General features: G+C 45.4%; 1 protein-coding gene across 1 annotated transcript in view; it reads right to left on the bottom strand.

Moving 5' to 3' along the window:
* The window catches only part of PLCZ1 (phospholipase C zeta 1), a 113,939-nt gene that overhangs the window by 83,044 nt on the left and 5,982 nt on the right, over positions 1-24,913 (bottom strand). Inside the window, exon 3 of the mRNA XM_074998916.1 lies at positions 23,452-23,686. Coding sequence (XP_074855017.1) covers positions 23,452-23,686 — 235 coding nt within the window. The remainder of the gene's footprint in view (positions 1-23,451; positions 23,687-24,913) is intronic.

The raw sequence follows: 24,913 nt of genomic DNA, 5'->3' as shown, positions 1-24,913 counted from the left end.
AATTTAAGGGCACCTGCAAGAAGGTTACTGATCAGTCTCAGTTGAAATCCTTGAACCCATGATGAGCTGCCTCATTAATAACATTAATAAAATCATTATAAGAGAAGGTCTTCATATTATGAGACCTTCAAGGAGGGCAGTGTTATGAGAGAAGTGGATTTAACATAATTCACATCCATTTTGTGCCCGTGAGCCCCATAAAATGACATCTAGGACACCATATAGGAATAATGTGGCCTGGCTTAGGCACACAAAACAACTGTAGTGTGTTACTATAAGGACAGATTCATGAGAAGGGCTTTGAACGATGGATCTAGAGCCTGGGTTCCTGTATTTGTAAGTTTTTTTGCTAGGAGCTGCCTTCCTGATGAGCAGAAGTTATAGGTTCTTGGCTGTTGTTAGTTTGTTGGCTGTTGTTGCCAACCTCATATTATAAGTAGTGTGTGTTGAATTACATATAAAAAATTAAGTTAGTGTGTGCGCTTTGGAAAAACTTGGAAGAAGTTTGAGAGGGTTTTCATGAGCCAGGATACTAACACCTAACTCCCCAGAGGCCAGGAGAAAGTCTGATCACCAGAACTCTGCTGCAGAATCACTCAACGCCACCTCAGATTTTGGGCAACTATTGGTATCTAAACTGCTTCTAGATTATTGCAAGGTTTTGATGTGTGCTTCAGACCCAACAAGGATTTTTGGATGGAAGCACTCTTGTGTATACCAAACATTTATCAGACAAAGGTGATGTGTCTCACCATGTATATTTCCTGGCATTATCTGGAAAACAGAGACCAGTTACCACAGTTTTGAGGTCAGATAAGCCTGAATAACAGTGGGGGCCACTATGATAGTGAAGCTTGCTTCAGTAGCCTCTGTCTGATCTTATTTTCTCCTGGACAAAAAAAGGGAGCAGTGAGTGGAATAGCCCATTCCCTCGTTATTTTGTTCAACAGCTAGACATTTTCTGACAACCCAGTTTTAGTACATTAATTTTCCATCCACATTTTCTTATTTACCAAACACAGTTTTAACACAATTCTTCAGTTAGATCAGTAGGCTTTCTGTTCTGTTTTGACTAATTTAATCTATTTCCCCTTTTTGTACCTTTTCCCCTTGACATTTTTACTATATTTATTGTGATATCTTATGTACTGCCACATACTTGTTACAGCTGAACTCACAATTACAGTGATTTGTATGCCCCATTATAACTAGAATGGGGAGAAGGGAAGCAGAGGAAATGGAGGGTGTAACCCACTTTGATGGTGTTTATGATCCTCTTTGCCTGGGTTACTGCATTCCAAGATCCATAAAAGTGACATATGAATGAAAGATATGGAGACACTAAACTGGAATGCTCTCCTGGATCTGAATGTCAAAATTGCCGCTTGCTTGATGATGGAGGAGGACTAGCTAGCTGGCTAAAATTGTACCCAGAAGGCCACCCCTCTCTGCTTTCGTTTCCTCCTTCCCTAGAGGAGTCATGATAGAAGAACTACTGCCAGAAAAACATTTGTGAGTAATACTGATGCTGTTAATCACCATAATCATGCCTCCTGGTGGCTGGGGTATAAATTCCCACTGAACATAAAGCAGAGTCAGAATCCTTATATAAATGTACTATCTCACGAGTTTTCTCCAAAAACAACCAACCACTGAATGGTAAATCCTCTATAATCACAGCTGATGCCATTATTCTGGAAGAAGTATCCACCATGTTCAGGGCTGACTGCAACTAAGTGTTAGCCACCAAATGGCCCTTTGAAATGAATGCATAAAACTCTACCATGGAGTATTCTGGCAACTTATCTGTAAATTTGGACATAGTGTACAAATTAAGGAAATTATTTTTAGGCAATAATATTTGCAATACACAGCAATAATGATAAAGTTGTGCAAATTTTTCTACCTAACAACCTTAGCCTCTTGCATTCTTTCTTTCCTGGGAGAGAATTTATATCTCCCCTATCTAAATCTGTTGCTTACTGGTTTTACCACAACAGAATAGAAGCCCTCAGAGCCCTGCATGGGACAACAGTACTATTTCTCAGGATTCTTAGCTATAAATGGGAAAGAAATTGTAGACTTTACAGGCTCCAAGAGAGCTTTGTCTATCAGGACAACTACCCTCCCTGGAGTTGGTGGCTGAGGAATATGCAACAACTTATGCACAGTCTCCTGCATGACTCAGACTGAATGTCCAAGGTAGAAGCCCTATGTCCCAGAAGTTCCTCATATGATTTAAAATCCCCGAGCACAGGTGAGAAAGAGTCTGATACAAATAGGGGCCTCCAGAAAGAACTCAAACATACAGGCAGACTGTAGGTTTTCATGCAGGCAGAGGATCAGTCTGAAACAGCTCAGGAGGAATGATCAAGTTCTGAGCTATCCAGAAAAACTAGATGTGCACAAGTCCATGGGTCTGGATTTAATGCACCCCAGGATACTGAGGGAATTGGCACAGGTCATTGCTGAACCTTGGGCCATTATCCTTTAAGACTTGGAGACCAGGGGAGATACCGGGTGACTGGAAGAAGGCAAACATAGGGCCCATCTTTAAAAAAGGAAAGAAGGACAATCCAGGGAACTATAGACCCACCAGCCTTACCTCAATCCCTGGGAAAATAATGGAGGGAATCCTCAAGGAATCCATTTTGGAGCACCTGGAAGAGGGGAAAGTGATCAAAAGTAGCCAACATGGATTCACCAGGGGCAAGTCCTGCCTGACCAATCTGATTAGCTTCTATGACGAGGTAACAAACTCTGTGGACATGGAGAAGTCAGTGGATGTGGTATACCTCAACTTCAGCAAGGCTTTTTATACAGTCTCCCACAACATTCTTGTCCATAAGTTAAGGAAATATGGATTCGATCCTTGGACTATAAGATGGATAGAAAGCTGGCTTGATGGTCAGGCCCAATGGGTAGTGGTCAAGGGCTCAATATCTGGATGGCGGTCTGTTTCAAGCGGAGTGCCGCAAGGCTCGGTTCTGGGGCCAGTGTTATTCAACTTCTTTATTAATGACCTGGATGAGGGACTGGATTGCACCCTCAGCAAGTTTGCAGATGACACACAACTAGTGGGAGAGGTAGATTCGTTGGAGGGTAGAGAGAGAATCCAGAGGGACCTGGATAAATTGGAGGACTGGGCCAAAAGAAATCTGATGCGGTTCAATAAGGAGAAGTGTAGAGTCCTGCCCCTGGGGCGGAAGTATCCCAAACATTGTTACAGGCTGGGGATCGACTGGCTCAGCAGCAGTACGATGGAAAGGAACCTAGGGGCTATGGTGGATGAAAGGCTGGATATGAGTAAACAGTGTGCCCTTGTAGCCAAGAAGGCTAATGGCATACTAGGGTGCACGAGGAGGAGCATTTCGAGCAGATCTAGAGAAGTAGTTATTCCTCTTTATTCGGCACTGGTGAGGCCACATCTGGAATATTGTGTCCAGTTTTGGGCCCCCCAGTATAAAAAGGATGTGGATTTGCTGAAGCAGGTTCAGCAAAGGGCAACAAAAATGATTAAGGGTCTGGAGCACAAGACCTATGAGGACAGGCTGAGGGATTTGGGCTTGTTTATTTTACAGAAGAGAAGACTTAGAGGTGATTTAATAGCAGCCTTCAACTTCCTGAAGGGGAGCTCTAAAAAGGAGGGTGAGAAACTGTTCTCAGTGGTTTCAGATGGCAGAACAAGGAGTAATAGTCTGAAGTTGAAGAGGGAGAGGTGTAGGTTAGATATTAGGAAAAACTACTTCACCAGCCGGGTGGTGAAGCATTGGAATGCGTTGCCTAGAGAGGTGGTGGATTCTCCATCCCTTGAGATTTTTAAGTCCCAGCTGGACAAGGTCCTGGCTGGGATGACTTAGTGGGGGTTGATTCTGCTTGAAGCAGGGGGCTGGACTCGATGACCTCCTGAGGTCCCTTCCAGCCCTGTGATTCTGTGATCTCAAATTATACCTGTTATAGGCATGGCTCAGTAAGAGAAACAGCAGCCAGAATGGGAAACCTTCCCCTGAATTGCAGCAAAGAACAATCCTGAAGAGTATGGAATGCCCCAGGCATTCACTGGACATAGGTGTAAAGCATTGGTGTCCAGTAAGCATTATGCCAGGGCCCCTATCCCTACTGAGGGAATGGTGCCAATCTGAGTAGTGATGGTGGTCCTAGGAATTTTTCTTTTGAAGGTGAAGGAGAAGGAGAAGATGACACCAAACTCAATCTTAATGAGCCCTGGATGTCCCATGGGAAGCAGAAGAACCGCCCTGACAATATAATCAGACTACCACCCTCATCTGTAAACCAACATAGTGATGGCTGGGGTACCAGGAATGAATGAGCAGTTGGTGCTTCAATACCAAAAGAGACATTGCAGGTCCACTGGGTACTGGGGCAAATGATGAGCCAGCTCCAAAATCAATACTGATCATGAAGATGAGGGCTGCAGCAAAGACATCATCAGTGCCAAAGACAGCACCTGCATTGATGGGTCCCTTGGTACCAGAAAGATGTTGGCCACAGTTCTAGCTCTCATGCAAAAAAGAATATGGTGACAATGAACAAACTACTAGGCAAGAAGACCAGATGGTGCTGAGAGCACTGCAGGAGAAGCTGCTGAATGCGCCTGAATGATGGGGGAATCAGGAATAGAGGGGCAGAGCAGGTCTGATGCCAGTTGGTATGCCAATAGCATAGAGGTAGTCAGGACCAATGCTTATGGTGTCAGTACCGGAGTCAGCATCCAGCATCCAGCTGATTTTGTTGAAGTAGCAGGGAATGAATGGTTAAAGGGTCCATTGTGCATGCTGGAAAAATTATGATGCCATTCACCACTGCCATTAGAAGACAAAAAGGAATCTCTATGAGTCCCAGAATGGACTTGGTCCATGTTGTGGGATCTCCTCCTTGGAAGGCCCTAGAAACAGGGTGAGCAGATGTCCCATTTTTAAAGAGACAGTCTCGTATTTCACCCTCCTGTAGATGTCCCTACTTTTTCTTAAAAGTGGGCAAATGGTCCCGTATTTCCTGTCTCTCCCCTCCTATCAATATTAGTGGCTCCTACTGCTGGCTGGATCCTTGCTCACCCGCCGCCTTCCCACCTACCAGCAGTGAATGGTGGTGCTCCAGTGGCTGACAATGTGGGTGGGCATGAATGGCTAGAGGCTGGGTAAAGCTGCAGTGTGAGGGGGCCAGCTGCTGCCCCTGCTGGTCTATTAGTACAGTCCCTGCTATGTGCCTCCTCTTGGCCAGCAGCCTCCCTCCTGTCCACACGCACACACACTCCACGTCCCATATCCAACCAGTATAGGCTGCTTGCTGTTGTGGCTGGTGAGTGTGGGCAAGTGGTGTGGCTGGTTACACGTCACCTCTGCTGCCCACTCATCAACTCTTTACATGATCTCCCTCTCAGTCTCCTCTCCTTGCTGTGCCCTTCATATCCTCAGCCCTGCTGCTCCTCCCTCTTCCTTCAAGTAGGGCGCATCCTGCTTCCTGCAGTGTGCTGAGAACCAGCCCCTGGTCATCATTCAGCTCGCCAGCAATCAGCTCCTTCCTTCCCCTCTGGCTGGGCTCGTAGCCACGGACAGCTGAAGACACACTGGACAGTAGCCAGGAGGAGCCAAGCCCCGCATGTGCAAAAGCCCCACACAGTGCTGGCACAGGGAAGCTTTTTGCTCCCCAGCTAGGCTGTGGAATGGCAGGAAGATATTATCAACCTGTTTGTGCCCTGACCCTGCAGACTCCACAGCAGCCTCCCAGGCAGAAACTAGGCAGGGCCAGCCACTGCCCCTGTTCACCCTCTGCTCCCACCCTAGACCCCGCCTCAGGCAGTGCTTTGTCCCTACGCACCCTCCCCTGATAATGCACTTCTGTGGCCGGGTTCTTTGAAACTCTGCTATTCCCTGGGGCCTGATACACAGTGCATGGTCAGGGCTTAACCCCTTCCTGACTATGCTGTAGCCAGGGGACAGGAGATGCATGGCAGGGTTATGTTGGTTCTCAGCAGCCATTTGGAAGCACTGGCTGCCTTTCTATGAGCAGGAAGGGACAAGCTACTTCTAGCCCTGGGGGTGGGGGGGGGCGTGGAGGCAGGGCCATCCCAAGAGGGTGTGGGCCTGGGACAATCCCTCTCCCACCCCCCTGTACTGTGGGTCCTGCTCCTCCCCTCTCTTCCCTTCCCCACTCCACTCTTTCCTCGCCTTGCCCCAACCCTTATCCCATCCCCAGAGTAATGCTGCCCAGATAATTATGGGAGCTTGGCGCAGAAGCAGGGGTCCCATTCACCATGCAGATGGCTAGAGCTGGAGTGGCCCAGCAGCCTGCTCCACGCCATTCCAGCCTGCTGTGCTGCCCTCCCAGACAGCTGCACCTCACTTCTCTGTGGTGACGGGAAGCGGAGCACCCTGGGCCAGAACACTGGACTTCCTGTTGCCACTGAGAAGCTGCGTGTAGCGAGCCAGGAGAGGTGGTGCAGTGTGACGGAGTGGAGCTGAGGGCTGCACCAGCTCCTGCAGTCCGTGTGATGAGTGGTGGGCAGGGGATGGGAACCCTGCTACTGCCACTGCACCAGACCCTATAATCCTTCCCGCTCCATAGGACAAGCGGGGCAGCCACCACCGTGTCCTGAAAAGTGTGCAGTGTGTGGCAGCCACCCTGATTTGTCCATGGATGGGATGGCTTTGAGTGGAGTGGGGGAAGAGATAATCTCTGCAAAGACATGGGCCAAGTCATCCCTACTCCCCCATCCGTCCTTCAGCTGGAAGCAGCTCCCGTCTCTTCCCTCCTGCACAGTGCCAAAAGGCTGTTGCTGGCCTTGTTCTGGTACAAACCCTAGCAGAAATGTGGGGATGGGAGAGGAGCCTGTGACTCTGCATGGCCCCCATATAACGCCTCAAGAAAATGTGGCACCAAGTGAGATATGTCATCCCAGAGGCCCAGCCAGGGATAGAGAAGCCTGGGGTTGGTTCAGTTTGGTTGGCCACCCCAATCCCTGTGTATGAGAGAGGATGTTTGAGGTGTAGACTCCAGCTACGCAGTTCTATTTAATAGGGGCTCAGTCAATTTTATATTAATTTGAATGTTTGTACTACATAGTTCTGATTGGATTGCCTTTGTATTCTCTTGAATACAAGTAATTTTACCAGGTGTCCCATATTCAGCATAGGGAAATGTGGGTCACCCGACCTAGGAAGGAGAATGAGCCCTCTACCTCACCGGGTAAGCATCAAACTTTAAGCTGGGAGCAACATCCTAAACTGGCTCTGAAAGACACTACGGAGCTTGAGGATCTGTAGAGGATGCTGGTGCCAACATGGGGCTTCTGACCTGCTCTAGAAGTTGCATGAGGTCCCTTCCTACCATCAGCCTCTTTTTAAACTTGCAGATAAAGCAAGTTTCTGTAATGCACCATTCTCTGATATATAAAAATCACCACATGTGGTGATCATTATTGAGAATAGCCACCTCATATATGAGGGACAAATTACCCATCACCCAGGGTAACTATCTAAGCATTTTAATTACTCTAAATTACACCTAAGGGAGTACTAAAATATACTAATTATATGTAACAAATTTCCTCAAAAAATGAGATAAACAAGTCATGTGTAGATGCTCCACAGGATCTTTAAAAAAAGGGCCCCAGCTTTTGCAAAAGATCTCACTAACGTAGAGGTAGCCCCTATGAAAACCAGTATCTCTTCTGAAATTTGTCTAGGAATAAGGAGAAAAGAAACCACTTCCAATTCTATGCTGTATTAAATCCCTCTGGCATTTTGATGATGGAAAAGTAGGCTCTTTTCCCTTGCTTCACCAAATCCTACTCAAGTCCCCCAAATAACAGTCTGCCTCTAAGGCAGACAGTTACACTGAAGCATTCTGTCAACAAAAGTCACTGTCCGAAGAGATTTCATGACAAAACTACTGTTGACAGAGTGCAGCCATACACAAAGCAACCAAGATAGAGCTCAGTTCTGTCAACAGAGCAGCCAGACTGCCCAGCTGTTCTCTTGACAAAACAGGCACCCAGAAGCACAGCAGACAACTGTGGGTCAAAAGAGACCCCCTGTGCGTGTTTATACAGCTGGTTTATTGCCAGAAATCTGTCAGAGAAGGTGTTATGCCTTGTAGCAGAGAGGCAGAATCCTGTCAGGGAAAGTGCTGGGTTTTGTCGGTACACTGGAAATAAAAGGCACTTTGTGTGTAAATGCACAGTGTTGACAAAACTCTCTAATGTAGCCATAGCCTGCATGTGGTAGAAGACAGGAACTGTAATGGTTGGCTATGGCTACATCTACATCTGCTCATAGGAATAAGGGGACTTCAAAGTAGCCGGGGTCCTTTCAAAAAGGAACCCTGTCTGGATGAGCAGTGCGGCGGTGAGCCGCGTAAATTTCGAAATGCTGAGGCTGCCCACATGCCAATGAGGTGCTGAATATGTATTTCAGCACTTCATTAGTAAACTTCGAAATGGCCATTTGCATGACGATTTCGAAGTTTTTGGCTAGTGTAGACACGGCCTCTGAGTTAGAATGCTATTTGTTTTATTGTTTGCATTTCAGATATATTTCTCTGGTTGAAAAAAAGTACACAGTGCTATGGTATCTCTCACAGAACTTGCATTAAAAGTATTGGTAACCAACAATAACTAGACTGACATATTTTTCTGAATATCTGTAGCCAGCACTTCAGAAGTTTAGTACTTATAATTGGGAGTGTGCCAAAACTGCCAATCATCTGGATGGATAAGCTGTTTATTGGGAATTCTAGATGGACTGACAAATGCTTTATAGAATCCTTTCAATCTCGTCAAAGAGATGGTTGTTATCTCTCCGCTACATTAATCCTTAAGAGCCGCTTTCAAATAATTACTGAAAGTAACAACTAATATTCGAAAGATTAAAATACTATCAGACTAGAACTCTGGAAAATTAAATTTGATGGCACTATGACAAACTACAACTTGCATTCTAAAAGCAAAGTAATACTTTGTTTTCACCACTTCTGTAAGAAAATAGATTTTACTTTCTTTGTTGCTGTTTGCCTTTAGCATTATCAACAAACCTTCTAAAGGTTATATTTACCATTTGATATACATATAACACCTTTTGCAAAAAGAGCAGACCTTCTCAGGGTAAACTAATGATGAAATTTCACCTGCAGGTAACCGCTGGATAGCTAAATTCTGCACAAACTGTTAGTTGCTAAAAATGTAAAGGTGCTACTCTTCTGCTATCACTACAAAATATGAATTTGTAAGATCTTCAGAGTAAGTATTGTGTTTTTCAAAGTTTCTGTGTAATGCTCAACATAACAGTCTCCCAAACTTGAACTTTGGCATGCTAGCATTTGACAAATAATAACAATAAGCATTCATTGATCCACATCTTACCCCTCAAATCCCATCCAAGCCAATCCTGGAGAAAGGAGAATACATGAAAAATACAGATCTTAAAGGCATGTAGGACTCATTTTCTTTAATCTCACATTATGAATCAATATTTTTATTTGCCAAGTATCGGAGGGGTAGCCGTGTTAGTCTGGATTTGTAACAGCAACGAAGGGTCCTGTGGCACCTTATAGACTAACAAGAAAAGTTTTGAGCATGAGCTTTCTGTGCTCACGAAAGCTCATGCTCAAAACTTTTCTGTTAGTCTATAAGGTGCCACAGGACCCTTCGTTGCTATTTTTATTTGATTTTTTAACTATAAATGAGAGATAACAAAGGGCTTGTAGAGAGCAGAGGTCAAATGTGGATGTTAATGGGTGGGACAGCAGTCAGGTATGAGTCTCCCATTCATGATGAAGCACTTCCTAAAAGTCGCAAGCTTTGGCACCAGTGTTCTCTGAAAGCTGAGTGGTTGGGCAATTACCAGTTCAGGTGCAGCTGATTAGCTGACAGCCTACAACCGGCAGCACATTTCTATAGGTCGTACACATCTGCACATGCTTCAATGAACACAACAAATTTATTCTGCATACAGATGGAAAAAAGTAAGAGGGAACTGTGCTTTGCACACCCTATCACTTAATCATATTGTATTTTAATGCCTGAAATTGGAATGGTGAAAGCAATTTTTGAGAACTTACTGTTAATGAAATAAACAACCCATACATATGAGCTTGTTCATACAATTAGTAAACTTAGAATTATCTGTCAGAGAGGTAGCCATGTTAGTTTGTATCTTCGAGAACAACAAGAAGTCCTGTGGCACCTTATAGACTAACAGATACTTTGGAGCATAAGCTTTCATGGGCAAAGACCCACTTCATCAGATGCATACTTACATATATTCAGAAAGTCTCTTACCTTCATAGACATTAACATTCACAGATAGTGTATGAAGTGTAGATATATAGAGCCTGGTCACTACAGTATTATTGTTTTCACTTTAACATATCAAAGCTATCAAGATTATCAGAAAATGGCTATTACTAATGGAGAACCAATCACTCCAGTGTCAAAATCTGCACTTTTCACTTACTGTAATAAAGTTAAGCTGACACAGGACTCCAACAGAGCACTCTGATTAAGAATATTCTGTATAGAATTTAGTCCACTTGCACAAAATGGACCAATAATACAACACATGTGAGTTAGCTATCATGTCTATCATATTTGGAATTTTTGATTAAATAATTCTGAGTGGGATTATCTCTTGATAACAGAAGCATGAGCCACAGTGATGTTCATTAAATAAGATTATTTCATGTTATTAAGATAACTTCCTCACAGATGAATAAAAAGGTATTTGGTTTAGTATTTAAAATTAAAACTAAAACTAGACATCACAGGGATAAACACATATAATAACAAGCAGTGCTGTGGCACCTGAAGCGTGTTTCTTAAACTTTTTGAAACCACGGAACACCAAAACAATATTTTAATGCAGAAAACCTACAAAAATTTTCTTCAAAAATAATTGTCAGACCAAAAAAAAAAAAAAAACCCCAAAAGCAACATCTCCAGCAAAATCAATAAATAAGTAACATTGTATCTGGTTTTAATAACAGAAAATATATAATTTGAATTATTTTTCTGAATGCGAATGGCACACCTGCGAATTGTTCACCAGCGTTCCACAGAACATAGTTTAAGAAACACTGCCTCAGAGACTAACAAATTTATTAGGTCATCAGCTTTCGTGGGTAAAATCCACTTCTTCAGTCTCAGTGGGTAGCCGTGTTAGTCTGTGGCTTCAAAAATAACAAGCTTTCCTGTGGCACCTTAGAGATTAACAAATGTATTGCATCATGAGCTGTCATGGGTAAAACCCACTGCTTCATCTACAGAAGGAAGAAGACTTTATTCCCAAAAGCTCAAGACCTAATAAATATGTTACTAGTGCTATGGTTTTCAACTGGTGTGCATGAAACACTAATGTGTTGTGAGAACTATGCAAGTGTGCCATGAAATTTGGTCTATTTCCTCTCTTTGCAGGACCACTGCAAGGGGGAAATTGATGACCCAATGCCTGCTGGGGCTCAAGTAGCAAGGCTGCTTGAGTTCCAGGTAGCACAGAGTTCAGCAATTTCCCCTCACAGTGGCTCTGGCAAGGCAAGGAGGAAGGATGGGTGGGAGCTTGTTGGAGCTGGGACACAGTTTAAATGCTGCATCACAGCTCCAAAGGGCTGGCGGAGGCAAGAGCCTGCTCTCTGGAGCCACCTCATCCCCCAATCTGCGAGTAATTATGTAACCCCTGAAATTTTCAACGATTATTTGATTACTCAACATCCCATTTGATTCTTGTTTAGCTTGTTGTATGCAGTGCTATGTTGCAAACCTCTCTAGTAAGACTGTAACCATAGTACATATGATGTTTATGAGCAATCCAGTCAACTGAAAAAGTGGGTGTACCGTGGAATTTTTTGTCTCATTGAAGTGTGCTGTGTTACTGAAAAGGTTTGGGAACCACTGCTCAAAGGTGCTACAGGACTGCTTATTATTTGCGAAGTTACAGACTAACACAACTACCCCTCTGAAACTATAGAAATATATTGCATAATGACAAGAATAAATTCTAATGACATGAAGGTTCTTGGGTAGTCAGACCAAACTATTGTTAATGTTTTTGCCCTATTATTCACTAAAATAGTTTTACAAACACAATCTAACATTTTATACACACAATTTCATTTAATATAATATTAACACATTACATCGCAGCCAATATAAGATGACTAATTTCAACATAAGGGCTACATCTACACTGACAAAAAACTTCAAAATGGCTATGCAAATGGTAATTTCAAAGATTACTAATGAGGCGCTGAAATGCATATTCAGCGCCTCATTAGCATGTCACCAGCCACAGTTCTTCGAAATTGCTGCGTTTCACTCCCGCGCTGCTTGTCCAGAGGGGGGTCTTTTTCAAAAGGACCCCGACAACTTTGAAATCCCCTTATTCCTATGAGCTCGTGGAAATAAGGGAATTTTGAAGTTGGTGGGGTCCTTTCGAAAAGGACCCCCACCTGGATGAGCCGCATGGGAGTGAAAGGCAGTAATTTTGAAGAGCCGCAGCCGGCAGCATGCTAATGAGGCTCTGAATATGCATTTCAGTGCCTCATTAGTAATCTTCAAAATGGCCATTTGCATGGCCACTTTGAAGTTTTTGTCTGTGTAGACACGGCCAAGATTTCTGTTTTGAAAGAAAACCTTAATTTTTTCACTTCTAATGGACAGTGAGAAATATTTAATACAGAATCAAAAATATCTCTGTTTCTTATTACCAGGCAGGCCTCAAGGGAGTTCTATGCCAAGACAATAAGAAGGGTGGAGTCAAGCTCCATATTGCCCTATCTGGGAATATTGACTCTTCTCCGGTCCTATCTCTGTGCTTTGATTTTCCTCAGCTTGCTGTCAGCAGTGCTTCAGGTAAGGAAGCAACAGTTCAGAGAACCTTTAGTAGCTGGAAGGGGTGCAACACTAATACAGAGCCAAGAGTAGCTCCAAGTTGAAAAGGCCAGCTGGCTCATAAACAAAGCAAGCCACACAAGAAAGCTGTGTCTACACATAAGCGCCCATTCGAAAGGGCGAAAATCGAAGTTTGGCGTTCAAAAAAGTGGCCATTGAAAGGGAGCACCCGCCACCATTTTTCAGATCGGCATTCCAATCTGCTCTTTTGAAGTGCCATCAAGGTCTTTTGAAAGAGAGCGTCCACACGGCTCCAAGCCCTCTTTCAAAAGAAGGGAGGCAGGAAATGCTGCGGACGGGGTCGCATGGCCAAGAAGCCCTTCCAGAGCTGCAGCCAGCCGCCTCCTTTAAAGGGCCCCTCCCTCCGCCCTCCCCTCCACACAAGCCGAGTGCTGCCCAGCCTGTCCCAGCACGGCAGAGCCCACTCGTGCCCACCATGGAGGCCCAGTGACAGCTCCTGCAGGAGGACGCCCTCTTCATGGACCCCCTGCTGGCAGTGCTGTGCACCATCGCCGCAGCTGCACCTGAGCTCTTTGGGTGGCTGCATGGTCCCCCCAGGGCCATGGGGCTCCCCCCACCAGGGCACCGCCGGGCACTCCCCCGGGTGCCCTGATGCCTCTGGACCCACCCCAGCAGCACCGACTGTTGGGAGCACGTGGTGCTGGGGGAGTGGGGCAAGGAAAGGTGGCTGCAGAACTACTGCATGTCAAGGCAGACCTTCGAGGAGATCTGCCACTGACTCGCCCCCGCACTCTGACACCTGCATGCAGCCAGCCCTCACCCTGGAGAAACGGTTTGCTATTGCCATTTGGAAGCTGGCCACCCCAGACTCCTACCGCTCCATGGGACAGCAGTTCGGGGTGGTCAAGGCCACCATCAGGGCTGTACTTACAGAGGTAAGGTGGGGCCGGGTGGGCAGGGGGCAGGGGCAAGGGGAACCCTCCCCTGCAAGGGGCCAGATGGGGCAGGGGCTGGACGGGAGAGGGCAGGGGCTGCACGGGCCAGGGGCCGGACGGGAGGGGGGCAGAATGGGCCCAAGGTGGGGGGCAATGGCCGCCACACCCACACTAGAGCACGTGTCCCCCTTCCCCCTCTGAAGGTCTTCAGGGCCATCAACGCGATGCTGCTCCATAGGGTCGTCCGCCTGGGGGATGTGGACAACACCGTCGCCAGCTTCCAGGACCTGGGCTTCCTGAAATGCATCAGCACTTTGGATGGCACACGCATCCCCATCCGCGCCCCAACACACTGCGCCAGCCAGTACATGAACAGGAAGGGCTACCATTGGGTGGTGCTGCAGGCCCTGGTGGACACAAGGGGCTGGTTCACCGACCTCTATGTGGGCTGGGCTGGCTGCACCCACGATGCCCGGGTCTTCCAGAACTCCGGCCTCTGCTACCACATGGGGGCCAGCACCTTTGTCCCCCAGAGTGAGATCCTCGTGGCAGAGGACGTCACCATGACTCTCTGCATGGTGGCAGATGCGGCGTACCCCCTGCAGCTGTGGCTCATGAGGCCCTACACGGGACACCTCGACCCCACCCAGGAGGTGTTCAATGAGCACCTCAACCATGCCTGCAATGTGGTGGAGTGGGCCTTCAGGCGCCTAATGGGGCGCTGGAGGTGCCTCCTCACGTGGCTGGAGGTCAGGGTCCCCAACGTGCCCCAGGTGGTGGCCGCCTGTTACGTCCTCCACTTCATTGTGGAGGGAAAGGGGGATGCCTATGTCCCCGGGGGGGCCCTCCAGCTGGCGCTGTCTATGAGTAGCCAGGTGCCGCCCCCATCCGCCAGGCCCACCGGGACGGCCATCACATTTGGGAGGCCCTCAGGCAGGCCTTTGCTGATGGCCACCTCTGACCCGCACGCACGCGCACATCCCACGCACATCCATCACCCACCATCCCTGCCACCCCCACCCCCACTAGCACCACACCCATACATCCACCACCCACCAGCCACCGAGGAGCACAGCACGGAGTGGTGAATAATAAAGAAACGTTTATAAAACTGTGTGTTCATAAACATGTACAGGGGGAAACCTAACTCAGAGGGGTCGGGGGGAACCTAACTCGGAGGGGGGCAAGGTACTCATTCCGGGGCAGGGGTGGTGAGCCGCAAACCCCGTTGGCCCCTGGAGCCCCTGCCCCCCTGGGTGCAGGGTCCCTGGCGGGGGGGGAGGGTGCTGGTAGCACCAGCAAATATTGCTGGCGGGTGGGCCTGGTAGGGGCGGAGCGGGCAGGATCAGTGGGTGCAGAAGGGGCAGGCTCGGTGGGGGTAGAGGGGGCAGGGCCAGCAGGGGGAGATGCTGGGGGGGCCAGGAGGCGGGCCACAGTGGCCGTGTGCTCCCGCATGGTGTGGCCAATGCGCTCAAGTGTGTCCAGCAGTCTATCCTAGGCCACCCTCCACCACTCCATGTCGGCCCGGGTGAGCTGGAGGCATTCCTCAGCCACCTCGGCCTGGCGCTGGGTGACTGGGTCTTCCTCGGCCCAGTGGGGGGCCCTCCAGCCACGGCCCCGATGGCACGCTGCCTGGGGTGGAGTCCGGACACTTCCGACAGCTGTGGGTGGGCTCTCCGGGAGAAGGGATGGCGTGGGGCTCTCCTGGCCCACGGATGGTGCAGCTGTGTGGAGAGGAGAAGAGCATGTCAGTAGTGTGCCCCGGACGGAGGGGACCCGTCTGTGGCCTACCTGCCCGAGCGCACCCCATGGGGTCCCCGCCCCCCCAAGGGACACTGACCCCTCCAGGAAGCACTGACCAACCCTGCCCCCGGGACTGGGTCTCCCAGCCTGGGTGTGATTCCAGGGGTCTCTCCCTGTGCGGCTTATGGCACTGTCCACTGGGGGCGGGTGCTGGGCGTTGCTGGTGTGGCACTGCGGGGTGCCACATCCCATGTGGGGGCTGGCTTGTGTGCAGCCCGGGACCACCAGTTCCATGCGCGGGCACCTAGCCGTTGTGTTGCCCCCACCCTGTGGAGTAGGTGAGTGCCCCTCCCTGGATGTACCTGAGGGTCCCTCAGTGACGTCCAGAGAAGTCCAGCCCTTGGTCGCCCAGCTGGAGGAGCGGGAGGGAATCACTATGGTCAGCTCCCCCTTCTCACTGGACCAGTCTGTGGTCCCCTCGCCTTCCTGGGTCCCCAATCCGGGCTGCTTTTCCTCCTCCTCCTCCTCCAGCTGCAGCTCCTCCCCAGAGATGTCCAGGAAAGCCATGGGGGTTAACTCTCCTGGAGCCCCAGGATGCTCTGTAGCTCCCTGTAGAAGGGGCAAGTCGCTGGTCCTGCCCCAGAACATCCAGCCTGGTCCCTGGCCTGGGCATATCCCTGGTGCAGCTCTTTTACTTTGGAGCGTACCTGCTCCGCAGTGCACTCCAGGTGGCCCCTGGTGTGGAGGCCCATTGCCAGGCAGCCGAAGGCTGCGGTATTGCGCCACTTCATGCCCATGTGGCGCAGGACCTTCTCGTCCTGCCAGAGGCCGAGGAGGGCCTGGAGCTCCCTCTCCGTCTAGTAGGGGGCCCTTTTTTTTTCCTCTCCCTGGGAGTCCTGGGAGCCTTGTGGGGGCTTTGGGGGGGGCGTGGGGCTCGCAGGGGGGCTGGCTGCTTGCCATGTGGGCACTGGAGCATCAGGCTGGAGCGTGTGTACAGGCTGCTTCTAGCCCGCTCTCAGCTTCCTGCCACGGGTTTCCTACGTGCATGCGGCTTTAAGGCAGCTGAACGCAGGGACCATAGAGCCCTGCTGCTGCCAGCTGGAGCAGCCCTGTGCTCCAGCTGATCACCGCCATGGCGGGCCTGTATTTCGAAAGAGCGGACTGTGGAGCATCTACACGTGTACTCTTTCAATTTATTATTTCGAAAGGGAGTGATCTTCCCGATACGGGATCGGGGTTCGGATTTTGAAGTCTGCATCCCATTCTTTTGATTTTCTTTTGAAAGATGGGTTTACATGTGTGGACGCTCCTCCCGTTCTTTCGAAAATGGGCCATTTATTTAGAAGTTTTTTGCATGTGTAGACACAGCTGAAGGGAATACGACTATTGGCATAACAGAAGGATGGAAGAACATGCTCTCAACAGTTCTGGAAAGTGTTGTAGAAGGTACATCGGCTCTTATGGGAATATCAATGTGCTGGTGATCAATCTTCCAGGTTTCAATTCAGTGGGCCTAGAGGGGATGCGCTAAATCGAACTGTCAGGATGCAGTCATTGACCTCAGCACGCCTGGCAGTTGCGAGGAGTATGGGAAGTCAATGGGAGAGTTTCTCCTATCAACATCCCACTGCATGGATGGTGACAAAAATCAATTTTAAATAAGTTGACACTAGCTACACAATTCTTGTAGCTGGATTTGTGTATCTAAAATTGATTTTACCTCCTCGTGTAGACGTGGCTAAAATGTTCAGAGACTACAGTTCACATGTAGCATATAAACTGCTCTGTGCTCATAAGCTTCAGTCTTGTAAGATAAAAATAAAAATTCTGATGCAGTCTAGCAGATTAGTATTTTTGAAAATGAAGCCACCAAAATACCTTAGTGAGAAAAAGACAATCAAATGTGAACATTATTATACATAGAATAACTATTTCATTTTGAAGGACCTGTGTTGTATGACTTCTTTCTTCATGTTTTCAGAAGGGGTAGCTGTGTTAGTCCGCAGCTTCACAAATAGCAAGTAGTCCTGCAACACCTTAGAGACTAACAAACGTATTAGGCCATGAGCTAAGTAGGTCTCACCCATGAAAGTTCCTGACCTAATTAATTTGTTAGTCTCTAAGGTGCTACAGGACTACTTGTTCATCATATTTGTTAATGATGTTTAAGTTCCAATCCTATATCACAGTGACAGACTCTGCCCTTCAGGCTGGGAGAACTATCTCCTAGCAGATGGCAGCCCACATAGATTAATTGCAAGAGATACGTGTGAACTTCAGCTCCCATACAGAGCTGCACAGCTCCAATGTCACTTTCTCAGCTGAGTTGCATATTTTGCCTCTTGTCACATAGAGTAATGAAGCTCACTAAAGAAGCTACATCACTCAAGGCAGCCTTCACCTTCTAAACTGTAGCAGAAATAGGTGGGCTGTCACATGCAAAACAAATCCATGGTCTTCTCAGATGCTATACCCAGGGCAGTATGTTTAATCAGAAAGGGATGAGGGACACCTAAAGATCTTCCATCTCCACATAAGTACTTCATCGCTCATTGGCTATGTCTACACTAGGGGAAAACTTCGAAAATGCCATGCTAATGGCCAAATCAGAAAATACTAATGGGGTGCTGAAATTAATATTCAGCACCTCATTGGCATGCTGCCGGCCATGGCACTTCGAAAGTGCTGTGTTTCAATCACATTTGGCTCATCTACATGGGGGTCCTTTTCGAAAGGGCCCTGCAAATGTCAAAATCCCCTTATTCCTGTCAGTGGAAAAGGATCCCCACGTAGACAACCCACGCACAATCGAAACGCAGAACTTTCAAAGTGCCGCAGCCAGCAGCATGCTAATGAGGTGATGAATATTCATTTCAGTGCCTCATTAGTATTCTTCAATTTGGCCATTAAGCATGGCCATTTCAAAATAATGGCCAAGTGTAGACAGCCATTGAGTTGAGCGGCAGTGTGAAGAACTAATGGGACTTCTAATTACCCATTCTTTTCCCTTTATTTCCAGTGGATGGCTCAAAACTGGAAGGGAAGTGACACTGGGCAAGAAGAATATCAAAGAATAGGGGACATACAGAGAAAGGAAAAACAAAATGGAACTAAGAAAAAAATGTCAGGACTTAAAAGAGGACGAAAAGAGTATGCAAAAAATAATATGACAATGTTTATGCTAAAACATTTATTTTAGTAGACCTATATATATATTTTTAATAAAATAAAAACCCACAAACAAAACTATGCACAAGCTTTAGTCCAACCCATATTGCATAGCCTAAGAAACAAGAAAAAAATTATGAAATCACACTGAAGACAAGTGTTATTGAAAATAATCTGATAACAGTCAAGTCACACAAGTATAACTAAGGAGTCAGAATTTCAACAATAGAATCTTTATCACTAATGGGCTATGTCTACACTTGCCCCCTTCTTCAAAGGGGGCATGGTAATCAGTGTGATGGCAGATTACTAAGGAAGTACTGCAATGACTATGCAGCACTTGATTAGGCAAATTCTCCCCCGAGACAACTTCGAAGTGTCAAACTTCGAATTGCCAGCATGCCTGCGCTACTTCTCCTTTGCTTCAAAGTGTCTGCAGCTACATGCATGTTGGCTCTTTGAAGTTTGACACTTCGAAGTTGCCACGGGGCAGAATTTGCCTAATGAAGTGCTGCATATTCATTACATCACTTCATTAGTAATTTCCCATCACCCTGATTACCATGCCCCTTGGAAGAAGGGGGCAAGTGTAGACATAGCCATGGTTACGCATTTGCTAGAAGGAACCCAGACTAAGCTTCAAATTCCAGGCTGAGTTTGCACTGCTGGCTTTTTCACAAACTTTCTTCTACATGTAATTGAGAAAAATTAATCAGGAGTCACTAAGGCATAATAAATTTAGTATCCATGCTATATTTACAAAAACATTTTTGGGTGTAAAAGTGCACTTTAAGAGGACCAATGTGTCTTACTATATTAATTGTTAATTTTTTCTAAGTATCCATCCTGGATTAGCCCTCAATTAAAAAAATCTCTACTTTTTTTTTTAAATTAGTCTTTAAAACTAATTTCACACCACAAAAGTAAAGAGCATTTATATTGTGGTTTATATTGCACAAGCAATTCACTTCCATAAGAGTTGGGAGGTATTCAGCTAACTGAACAATCCAACTAAGTAAACATTTTTGGGTGCTTTTAAAATGAATTTTGATCAGAATATTGATGGTGCATATAATGGGGTGACTGCCCCACTCCTGCAGGGAGGGGGTTAAAGCTGGCTGGAGGGAGCTTGCACAGAGCTCTGGCCAATCGGAGACCAGCTTGCTGTAGCAGCCCAGTATACAAGAAGCTGCTCAGTTGGGTTCTGACCATGGAGGGTGAGGGATGGGCTCCCTGCAGAGGAGAAGCACCTTATTCAGAGCAATGCTGGACAAGCTAAGAGCTAGGAAGAGGCTCCAACATGATACCTGCCCGACAGCTGGCCAGTAGGGTGCAAGGGGTCACAGGGGAAGTGGCCCAGGAAACAGGAGGCAGTACAGTAGGAGAAGAGAGAACAAGGCTGACATCACAGGGTCCCTGGGCTGGGACTCAGAGTAGTTGATGGGCCTAAGTTCTCTCTCTTCTCTCTCACACCACTCCTTTCCACCAAGGAGTGGCCATTATGGAATGTGGCTTGCCCCTGAGGTGACACTAGACACAATGGTGCGTGTATGGAGGAAGGACTGCTAATACCACCCAGAAGAGGGCTAGAGATGGCTAGTGGGGACTGCCAGAAGGCAATGTCACAAAGAGGACACCATGGATCCAGACCAGAGCAGGAAGAAAGAGTAGAGTGGCCACAGATGACGCAAAGCAAACCAGCATAAATGTAACACTTTAAAAACTAACAAAATTATTTATTCTGTGATGAGCTTTCGTGGGACAGACCCACTTCTTCAGATCAATTTTATTTCTAATACAGACTGGCTTATATAAGTTCACAGGACCAAAAAAAAAATGCAATAAAAACAGTCAAATCAAATAGGATAGAAGGAAGGAAGTGAGAGGTGGAGGTATGTCAATTGTCCTGCCTGAGATAATAACAAGCATAAAAAATAGGAAGCAGTCTTTGTGATGCGTGAACTAGTTGATGTCTCTGTTCATACCACGTGTTAGTGTGTCAAATTTGAACATGTACTCTAACTCAGAAGCCTCATGCTCTAATTTGCTGTTCTCTGTGATGCAGGACAGAGGTTCTCAGGTCTTTAACACAATGGCCCACTCCACTGAAGTGTTCACTGACAGGGTTATGCGTATTGAGTTTCTTGATGTCTGCTCTGTGTCTATTTATTCTTTGGTGAAGGTTTGCCCAGTCTGTCCAATGTACATGGTGTCAGGGCATTGTTAGCACATAATACCATACATAATGTTTCTGCAATTGCATGAGAATATGCCTTTGATCTTGTAACTAACATGGTTAGGTCCAGTGATGGTATCCCCACAATAAATATCTGGACAAAGTTGGCAGGGTGGTTTACTGCAAGGAAACATTCCAGGATTTGTATAATTGTGGTGTACGCTGTGATTGCTGGTGAGAATCTTTCTCAGGTTACAGATGACACATCAGCCTGAAGGGGATGCCCTGCTGATGAGTGAGCTAATTCCCAAAGTAACCAGCAGGAGGTGCTACAGCAGCAAGTCCAACCCTGTTACACAGTGTCCAGCCTCTGCTTACCAGAAGCTGGGAGTGGACAATAGGGGATGGATCTCCTGATGATTAGCTGTTCTGTTCATTCCTTTTGGGACACTTGGCACTGGCTACAGTCAGCAGATAGGATACTGGACTAGATGGAAATCTGGTCAGACCCAATGTAGCCATTCTTATGTTATGATCCATTTTGCATTCAGAATACTGAGCAATCAAATACATTAGATAGCAAACACTAGCAGTTCTCTTAATGGAACATCCCATAAGAAGAGTTCAAACAGATGTATTGTCAATACAATGAAAACAATGTAATTAATTATTAATTAACTTTTATTGTTGTGGCTATGCTTTATAAAATACACAGATTATATTCAGGGGGGTGTGTTTTCAGTGCCCATAGCATTTGCTGTGTAATTCCCCTTCCCTCAAAGAATTATGCTTCAGAGTCTAAGCTTTGTTTTTGTTTCAATTAGTACATATATTTCTAGTTGTCATAGTTGCAGAGTAACCTGAAAATGCAAATACACAGTTTACTGAGTGTAATGCTGACTGACCTGAGTTGCTGGCACCAGGAATAGAACCTGTGAGCACAGGGTCTAAAGCCCTGCCCTCCACCACAAGCTGAAGGCCAGCTAGCTCTGAGCCTAGGCTGTAGAGCAGAGACTTCACTCACCCCAGATGAGATCTCACTGTCTGTGAGTACTACATGCATCCCTGGACTGAGGAAGCACATCCCAAGCTTCTGAGACCTTCCAGCAGTTCTTCCCAGCCAATGCACCCATTGTAATGCTGACACACCTGGGTTGCTAGCACTAGGGATAGAACCTATGAGTACAAGGGCTAAAGTCCTGCACTCTACCACATGAGCTAAAGGCCAACTGGCTCTCACCCTAGCCTGTGGAGCAGAGACTTCACTCACCCCAGATGAGATCTTAGCATCTCTAGGTACTACATGAGTTTGCACATGGCCTGGACCTTTAATGAAGAATTTAGATTCAGCTTGTTGCATGGTATACAGGATTTTGATTGTATCAATTTTGTTTAGTTGCCAAAAGCACTCAACTCAACTTGTGAGTCTTATGTGTAAATTAACCTTACAACACTCAAATCACAGAAGTACCCACTACAAAAGTATGCTTGAAACTATTTGAAAGGCAGTTACTACTATTCTAAAAGTAATAAATTCAAACTTGAACAATGACTTTGTTGATGTAATGTATCAAAATTTAGTATTATTCAGACTTGTAAGCTCTACCCTATCTTGTACTTCACTGATAACAACAGACTAATAAAAACTGACTTACAAGTAACACAACAAAATCAAATTCTTTTATTAAGAGTAAAATAATAGAACTCACAAAAAAGCCTTCATTTTACTGTAATATGGTGGTGAAACAGATCTCTTAAGCTAAAGTAATTTATATACAATTTAGTTCTATTTTTGCTTTCATACTTATTGTCCTTAGTCATCACATTTTATCAAGACAAATTAAAAAGGTCTCAAGCTACAGAATAAGTAATGATTCAAATCTTCATTTTACTTTTTACACACTTCAAATTCATTTTTAAAATATTTATTTTTCTCTTGTAATCTAATGTTGAAGAGGAATATTATTTGAGGCTATATGACTTAGGATACACAGTTTTTATTTTTCACCTCTTTAGTGCATTATTGAACTAAGCAACCAAAGCTCATTTTGCTTTATTAATCACCAGTAAGTGTCACAGTTTGCCAGCCCAGCACAGCAAAGGCTCTTTCACATTTCTCAGCAGCCTAACAAAATATTCAGGGCTTTAACTAGTCACTTTGCATGGTTTTACATAAAATACTACAACACAGGAGACCCCATACAACTTTTATATCTGTTCAGGGTACAATACTAAAATCTGAATCACCTACCTACAGGAAATTGCATGCACTATATTACAGTCATCTCCTGTATAAATTTATGGTAAATTTACTAAATGTTGCTTATAATATATACATAGTAGTTTAAGGATCTGAACTTGAAAAACAGCTGATATTCTGTCCATGTGCTAAAAGATCTCAAATTCTCTCTTTGTGAAGCAGACACGTTACCCAGTTGACAGTTTTTCATAAGTTTTCATAACAATGCTATCATCAGATAAGTATTTAAAATGAATATGCATACATACATAAATAGTAACAGTAACAAAATCTGAGAATCCAACATTATGTTAAAGATACAGTGTACCTTCTTCAATGGGTTCATACTGTGCAATGAGTTCAGAGGCCATTGCTTCATCAGCATTCATTTCAAACTGTTCTTTTCTGAGAAATTCGATCAGGTTTGTTTCAGGCAGAATTTTGCGGTTTGGAGAATAACTGTTGAAGAGTTCAAGGACTTCACTTCTGTGTGCAAGGGTTCGATAAATTACCCTGAATTCTTCTATAGTTATAGTTCCACTCTTCCGCTGACTACTTGTTTTCTGAAAACAGAAATGATTGCGTGCAAATATATATGAAAATTACGGCATTAAAATGTAAAAGTGTATCGTTAAGAACCACTATATCAGTTAAAACATTGAGCCAAGTTTTCCAGTGCATGGACATGATGCAATACTATTCTATTCTAACTGATGATGCAGATAGCAAATTTCAGAATCTTTGCCTTGCCTCTTCAAAACTCTGTTATTTTATGCAATTAAGTTTACATTGTATTGTATAATATAAATTGCATATTGTCAATTGCAAAATATTTCTACATATTCTATGAATTAGATTAAAATGCATGAATTCACAAAATCTTATACAGAAATATGTATTTTAATTTGATAATGCTGTACCACAAAGAAAGTTTATCATGATAGTGAAAAAATAAACACATGCTTGCGCATCAAGTTACTATTTTAAATCATTCTGTAAATACTGTAAAAGTTCTATTTTAAAATTAGGAAGAGTACATATTCCTCAAATAAGTGAGTTAAGTATGACCAAATCATCATAAGATCAAATTCCTATGGCAATCACATCTAAATTGTTTTTTGCAAGTTTAAATATATGACTTTGCTGAACTTTTAAGAGATTAAGATCATTTAAGTTTTGACCAACTATTCATACACTTAGGACTCATCTACACTAGCCTCCTCCTTTGAAGGAGGGAAGTAAAAAAGCCCAATCAGATAATAGCAATAAGGTGCAATGCTGCATATGCAGTGCCTCATTAGCATAATTCCCACTGCGCAAACTTCAAAGCTGCTAACTTCGAAGTCGCAGAAAGCAGTGTAACCATGGGCACTTCGAAGTCCTGCGCAACTGCGAAGTTCCCTTACTCCCAAAACGTTTTGGGAGTAAGGGAATTTCAAAATTGCATGGGGACTTCAAAGTGCCCATGGCTACACTGCTTTCTGTCACTTCGACGTTAGCAACTTTGAAGTTCATGTGGCGGGAATTATGCTAATGAGGCGCTGTACATGCAACACGGTACCTCGTTGCTATTCTCTGATTGGGCTGATTGGCATGCCCCCTTTGAAGGAGGGAGCTAGTGTAGATAAGCCTTTAGAATTTCTTAATTATACACTCTCTGTAAATGGAGCTTTCCAGATGTTAGAATATGGATTCATTTCAATGGTTGATTGTCATAAGCCACTAGAAAATAAGGGTGAAAAAAGAGGTAGAAATAAAAACTAGAATGAAGACAACTCTGAGTATCTATA

The sequence above is a fragment of the Carettochelys insculpta genome, chromosome 1, assembly GCF_033958435.1.
Source record: "Carettochelys insculpta isolate YL-2023 chromosome 1, ASM3395843v1, whole genome shotgun sequence".
In the NCBI taxonomy this organism is placed as follows: domain Eukaryota; kingdom Metazoa; phylum Chordata; order Testudines; family Carettochelyidae; genus Carettochelys; species Carettochelys insculpta.
The sequence above is the reverse complement of the archived record's forward strand: the minus strand, read 5'-3'. Positions and strand labels throughout refer to the sequence as shown.